The sequence below is a fragment of the Aythya ferina genome, assembly GCF_964211825.1.
Source record: "Aythya ferina genome assembly, chromosome: 1".
NCBI lineage: Eukaryota > Metazoa > Chordata > Aves > Anseriformes > Anatidae > Aythya > Aythya ferina.
In genome coordinates, this window is record NC_140296.1 from 181,108,469 (window position 1) to 181,115,753 (window position 7,285).

The window sequence follows — 7,285 nt, forward strand, 5'->3', positions numbered from 1 at the left end:
GTAATTTTTTTTGTCATTTTAATGCTTTGCCAAACATATGACATTTCTATAAAGTATGTTTCAACTGAGAAGTGTAAAGATGACTAGCAAACATCTTAGAGGCCAGAAAAAAGTGGGGAATTTCTGTGGCCCGTCCTAGATGTAAGACCAGTATTATTGCAATGGGAAATATTTATACTCGGCTTAGAAAAAACCTTTCATCAAAAGATTTTCCAGTTATTGCAATGCTTGGGCCAACTTAGAGCTAGCTGAGAAGGAGCTCTTTCTGACATTGCATTCAGGCTTACGTACAATCTGTGTCACAGGCAGCTGCCTCCTTCACGGAGAATAAGAATCAGAGACTATTAGATTTTCTGAACCTGAAGGGTTTCTTTCTTCTAATTTAATTTTATGTTGAGGTTTTAGCAATGTTTTTGTTTTCAAATTGCTCACGATTAGGAACCTGATTAGGAAATTTTTACAGTTCTGTTTCCATCCAGAGATAAAACACCACACATTATGGTTGTAAGATGCCACCTATTGGCTCTGATAGGGTTTAATAAATGGCATGGGTGTATACCGTGCCCAAAGAAAAGGCTGCTGAGAGTTAAGGGAGGGGAAGTGCTGCAGCCTAGAAAGCAGGTGTCTCTTTCCAAGTTACAGATGACCTATTTAATACAGACTCAGAAATGAATTGGTGCCATTTTCCTTGTTCATAGCAAGTCTCAAGTATCATTAAATGCTTACAAGTGTGGGAGTTAACCTGAGAGCTTCCTCGTTTCCCATCCAGGAGGTTAACTCTGTCTCTGCTCTCAGTCCAAGGCTTATATAATTTCTTTCCTGTCTTTGGAAAAGGGGAAAATGGACACTGTCTATGCATAATTTACTGTTAAATAAAAACATCACTACATTTTTGGTTAAATGAAGTGACAGGAGCTTTTCAGCCAGTCCTAGCAGAGACAAGGGAGCACTCAGCATTGTGTTTCTCTGATTCCTGAGGCTGGGGGGGGGAAATTGAATGTCGATTAACATTCCCTCTCTTGAAAAAGACGAGTTCTGCTGCTTTTTTAACGTGGTTTTCAGTGTGTGTGTGTTTTTAAAGAATGAAACTGTATTTGTAACAGCGTGAAAAAAATTGTTTTCAAGTGTTTATCACTAGGGAGTTTGGCAAATCTGTATGTGATACGGAGTTTTTCAGTTAATAGACAAGAGAGTGAAAAGCAAATAGAAGAGAAAAAGAGCTGTAATACTTTTTAGTAGGAGTGATTTGATTGTTTACAAAGTTCATGCTCTTGAAATTTGGCTCGCTAGAGGCAATGAGTCAGTGTAACTTCGGGAGCGTGGCACAGAAAGAAAGCTGACTTCCAGCTTAGTCCGGATCCACAGTGGCTGCTGAGGATTTAGACAGTGCTGCTGAGGTCAGCAGCAGCTTTTGATGGTCCCTGCAATCAGCTGCAGAGAGCAAGGTGTAGTCTGGACAAATGTCAGATGTTTCATTTGTTGTTGCCCCAATATTTCAACACCTGAATCTGTCAGACTTTGGGGGCTAAATTGTGCTCTTGCAGGCAGCAGGCCAGACCCGAGAGGTACAGAGAGAGATCTCATGCAGTTTTAAGAAGAAAGCAACTTTTCCAGCTGAAAACCTGTTGCAGAATTTCATTAAAGGGCAGCATTTATGTTAGGAGGAGGGAAGGACAATGCAGCAGCCTTGATTTGCTTATAAATAAAAGCATGAACTCTTCAAAAATGCAACACACATACCCATGCACCACAGTTTTGTATGGTTTTCACATAAAAAGGAAACACAAAGGATTTTTTTTTTTTTCCCCTGGAATGAAAATGAATTGCAGATCAGTAATATTTCAAAAATTCAAGGCGGGGCTCTTCATAATCCACTAGGGTTGCATTGCAGTTCTATAATGTATTCTGGAGCAATGCAACTCACATATGTTTTCTGGTTCCCATATTTTACAACCATTTCTCTGTAAATGCCAAGGAGTGTGGCCAGTTTGGACACATGGAAGATGCAAAGCTTTAGGGTGAGCACAACGCACTTCCCAATGTGAGCTCTGGAAGAAACAACCAGAAAACACCTCCTGTGCCAGGTTTCAGTTTCTGGTACGAGTGAAACAGCTTCCCATCCTATGCACCGCTCTAAAGATTTTGCCATTGGTGTCTTCAGGCTGAGCAAAATGCACAGGACCTTTGAGAGATCAAAAGGAGCAGATGGAAATGCTCTCAGAGCCATAGAGACAACCGCCATGGTGACCTGGGTTATTTTCTCTGTTGATGTAATGTAGCATGTGAATTTTGCTTGTTTCTTTTTGCCCTCCTAGTAACCAAAGAGGCCTGGTTTCCTTTCAAAAATCTCTCTCCTTAACATTACCAATGACGCACATCACTTCTGGATAAAAAGTTTAAAATACATCGCTTTCCCTCGCCTTTTAACTCAGAGGGTTTTGGTCAAAATGCCAAAAGTCATTGTATGTGACAAACAAACAGGGCATTAACTCTCAGCTTCCCAACATAAGTCCTAGCATGTTGCATGTCTCAAATATTTCAGTGCTTTTAATACCATCCAGTTACTAGCTTGTAGTCTTCGTAGGACAGATACCTGTTTTTTCTCAATTTATATCTTCTGTTTACTGTCAGAAGTGAAGGGCAAGGAAATTAAAGGCACTGGTCATCATACCCACGGTGAGCAGTAACTGTACCTCACTGACTTTTCCTTTTTCTCTCCGGCAGGTTGGGCTGAAGTCTGTAATTGAGCAATTTCCAGGCCAGTTGGATTTTGTTCTTGTGGATGGCGGCTGTGTCCTCAGCCACGGGCACAAACAGTTAATGTGCCTTGCCCGGTCAGTCCTCAGTAAAGCTAAAATCTTGCTGCTTGATGAACCGAGTGCTCACCTAGATCCTGTGTATGTATCATTTCTTCTCTTACGAAAGAAAACCAGTCAGGCAGCACCCCCTAAAGAGACCTTTTGTAACTTCTCTAGTCTGGTACTAAATCTGATTTCAGCTTCAGGAACAGACCCTGGTGAAAATGGAGGTGTAAAATGTGTGACCTCAGAGGGTGCCTATGGGGAAGAACACAGTCCAAGGCTGTTTCCGTCAGGGCAGCAATTCATTCCCAGTCTGCTGGCAGTAGTTCAGCTGTGCTAGCTGCCCTGCTTTGACCTGAGGATGTGAAGTAGGGGGTGGGATGTGCAGCCACATACACCGTACCCATCTGCGTCACGCTGAATTGTCTGTGGGGAAAGGCCGAACAGGTCACTGGCCACGCTCAGTGCCGCTGCACCCCTGCATGCCTGCGGGGGTGCATGCTTTGTGCTGCAAGCCAGCCTGCACAAACAGTGCACTAACAGACAGCCCAACATCCTGCTGCCCAATGTAAGCTGGTAGGACCCAACGTGGCCTCAGGGGAACTCTGTGAGGCCATAAAGCCAGACAGCATCAAAAACAGGATTTGAAAACCTTGGGTGTTCCTCCACCTCTGCTCAGTGCTGTAGCATGCTATTCCTTGCTGTTCTATTACCATCACAATGCAAGGTAAGCGCTGAAACTGCAGGATGTTGGGTGCTGCAAACATTAACAGAGGGGAAGAGACTCTGTCCCCCAGAGCTTACATCAGACTGGGATTTCATAGTGAGTGAATTCAGCACTCCAAGCTGATTTACCTCCAGCTCAGACAGCAAGAATGTAAATTAGGCTGGAAGAATGCGTGTTGTGTAGTGTATTTAGAGATACATTTTAGTAATTCTGCATGGAGGCTCAGAGAAGTTTAGTTACAGCCTTGATGTTATAGCTGATGGGTGCTTTCACAGCAGGAGTGCAGTGTGCCGAGACACTGCAGAGCTGTACTTACGTGCTGGTGTACACGCACGTCGGCTTTACACCATGCAGCTAGATGACTAAATAGCGTGAATAAAGTTACAGATGGTGCGGGCATGTGCACTGCAGTCTGAACACCAATGATTATTTGCCTTTCAGAACTTCCCAAGTGATTAGAAAAACTCTGAAGCATGCATTTGCAGACTGCACTGTGATCCTCTCTGAGCACAGGCTGGAAGCGATACTGGAGTGCCAGCGGTTTCTGGTGAGCATTTCTCGTAACCTGGGGACAGTTATTTCATTACGTTTGACAAATGCGCAACATATGCTGAGCGGAATTGATGGCAGTGGCTGTAGTGATGAAGTCTGCTGCTCCGAGCTCGCAGTGGGCATCATCCATCAGCTGAGCAACCTTGTCACCTGTGTGAGAGCAACATGCTCCTGTCTGCTCTTCCCCAGGGGCTGTCATAGCCATCTATGTCCAGACGAGCTGGGTCACAGCCTGGAAGAGTTGGATTCTCCCTTTCAACCACTACAGGCTAGCTGGTTGCTGATCCTGGTGCTCTGCACTGGCAAATGGCTCAGGGACTCAACAGCAGAAGCACAACCGGCTGCACTTGTTCTTGGGTGATAGGAGGGTACAGAGGAAAGAGGGCTTTCTTGAGAAAATAGCTGATGGTCAGAGTCTTTGATTTCTTTCATAAAGCCACTCAAATATTCCTTTCTTGTTTAACCAAGGTGGCAAAGCATTAAGGTCTTAGAGTATTTCCTTTGTTATATAAAAATGCTTAGCAAAGGAAATAAAATGCAACTTACACAATTCTTCTTAAAACGACATTCCTTTCTCTGTAGTTTGTTTACTCCTCCACGTGAGAGGATCTTCATTCCGTTAGCAGACAGAAACACCTTTTTCCAAGTAATATTTCATCGGGTGCACTTGCACAGCAGGAGGCACACGGCCTGGAGCTGGAGTGGGCTGGTTACTGAGCAGGTTGCACGCGCTTTTAGGCACCCTGCTCTGTCCGGGCACTCAGCCTCAGCCTTTGCCAATACCCAGAGCCCTTGCCAGGCATGGCTGTGCTGCAGCTGGTGTCGGGAGGTTTCCCATCTTCCAAACAGCCTAAGCAGAGCTGCTAACAAACACCTGCCAACAAGGAGCTCCTCATCCCACCTGTGCTGGCAGTGCCATGCCAGCAAGGGAAGCTGACTTTTCTCCTGTCATTTACCTTCTGGCAGTGCAGGCTGGCACAGCCTCGCAGGGCAAACCTGTTGTCCCTCCAAGCAGAGGAGAGCTGTCTTTTCCTTGTTGGTTAGGAAGAAAGCAGAGCAGGTTTTCTGGCACCTCTCTGGCAGATGTCTCCCTCTCCTTGTGAGATAACTCTGTTGTAACAGTCCTGCAGTTAACGCTTCCATAACTGCATCACCTCAGCAGTGCTAGGGAAATACCACAGTACCTGGGGACTCTGCAAAGTTATTTCTGCATTAAAAATTGAGTCTTCAGGAGAAAGCAACAAGCCCAATGGCATACTGTAACTTGAGCAGTTGGCACCTTTTCCACATGTTGAGTTTTTAATGGCTGTAATCAGAAATTTCAAACCATAAACTAGACTTACCCTCGTATAAGAAGCTCTCTGTCATGTCTCTCCCCTGCTCTGTTACCCGTGTTAGCTGGACTCTGTGAGCACTGGCATTACCCACCTAATAGAGGGAAATGTTTCTTCAGGTAATCGAGGACAACAAAATGAAGCAATATGAATCGATTCAGAAGCTGCTGAATGAAAAGAGCTCCTTCAGGCAAGCCATCAGCCATGCTGATCGCCTTAAGCTGCTCCCGATACATCGCAGGAACTCCAGCAAGCACAAGCCTAGACCTAAAATCACCGCCTTGCAGGAGGAGACAGAGGAAGAAGTGCAGGAGACGAGGCTGTGAGATGTGGGGCAGGCACCCCTCTTTCTGGAGCAAGCTCTCAGCAGTGCCCCGCAGCGACAGGACCGGCACTTCTGAACTTGTAGGACTGCACACAAATGTACCCTTGCAGGAGGCATTCACTGCAGTGACTGCATGTGCATTTGGGAATGGCGTCCCTTCTGTGTGCAAGTTCTCATGTTCCTTGAAGACATGCCACTTTTAATGGTAAAACCAGACTTCCTTTCACAAGCTGCTCTAATTCGGTACAAACTGGGTGGCACGCAGAAGTGACGTGCTTAGCCCAACGTAATTATTTCAGAAAACTTTTAGAAATGTTCTTACTGGGGTGAGAGGTCCAGGCAGTGGGCAGAATGTTAGAAAAATAATCAAACCTGGGTGGAAAATGTGAAAATCAAAATGTAAAAGGTTTCTTTGGATTCACTTCCTGCGAACAAATTAAGAGACGCTATCAGCCACACGCACAGCATACTTCCTCCTCTTTGTTCTTCACGCGGCAGAGGCAGTTCCTACCTAGCAGAAAAGGCCAAATGCCCTTTCATAGCAGCGCACTGCTCCGTGATAACGAAGGAAGAGAGGATATTGACTGGCAAGCCTGTCACCATCTGCCATGTCTCCACAGTTACAGGAGAACTGCGATTTCCTCAGAAAACCTGGGAGGCTCGGCCCGAGCCTGCACACACCCGCAGGCTGACAGCAGCGCACGCCAAAGGACAGGACTCCTAGCAGAGGAACTCTTAACAGTCTGCACATGTAGGTCTGGCACCTTTATTTCTTACTGTGGCCTAAAAAAAATAAAAATAAAGGAGAATCCTCTCTGAAGTAGACTTTAATAATGAAATCAGTTTTTATACTCTTCTGGTTTGCAGTTTTGTGATGAAACTGAACTTTCTCTAGAATATTTTATTTATTTTAATATTGTTGCAAACATTTATTAAGAAAATGATGTATTTTCAAAGTGATTATGTACTATAAAGAAAAATATATTTGTACAAAAAGTTTTATATTTGGTTTGCATTCTTTTGTTTTTTGCCACCGGTCTTCAATGTCACATTACACTATCAAGAACAAGGGTTACAAGAACTCCGAGTTAGGCCGGGCCCTGCCCCATGCTGTCTTTGTGCACTAGTGGTATAGACCTACCTCTGTTATTATTTTTATTTTCTTTAACTGGAAAAAATAAACACATGCGGAGCCACCCCCAGGGCCTTTCCCTGCGGGAGCCCACCCAGAGCTGCTGGGGGGCGGCCGGGTGCCAGGGGTTGCAGCTGGGCCCCGGCCCCACTCCTCAGCGGCCCTGCCCAGTCCCTGCCCGGCCTGTGTGGTGCTCTGGGGCCCTGGAAGGAAATGGTGTCCCCTGAGCACTTGTAGAGGGTCACAGCACTGCCAGCCCCACGCGTTGCGTTTCCTCTTCACCATTAAGACCCAACACAGAACTACTGCAGGTGTTGACAAAACTCCAGCCCCAGGGCTGGAAATCAGGGCTGAACTCAGGTTTAACCAGATCTACCATGATTTGCTCCATTTATGAACCACTCAGCTCCTATG

The 7,285-nt window shown here is 45.5% G+C and overlaps 1 protein-coding gene across 1 annotated transcript in view; it reads left to right on the forward strand.

The window, feature by feature from the left end:
- Positions 1–6,743, forward strand: part of CFTR (CF transmembrane conductance regulator) — an 86,420-nt gene extending 79,677 nt beyond the window's left edge. The window contains exons 25-27 of the mRNA XM_084514261.1: positions 2,725–2,897; positions 3,970–4,075; positions 5,534–6,743. Of these exons, the coding sequence (XP_084370387.1) occupies positions 2,725–2,897; positions 3,970–4,075; positions 5,534–5,740 (486 nt within the window). The 3' untranslated portion in view covers positions 5,741–6,743. The remainder of the gene's footprint in view (positions 1–2,724; positions 2,898–3,969; positions 4,076–5,533) is intronic.
- Positions 6,744–7,285: the final 542 nt, after the last annotated feature.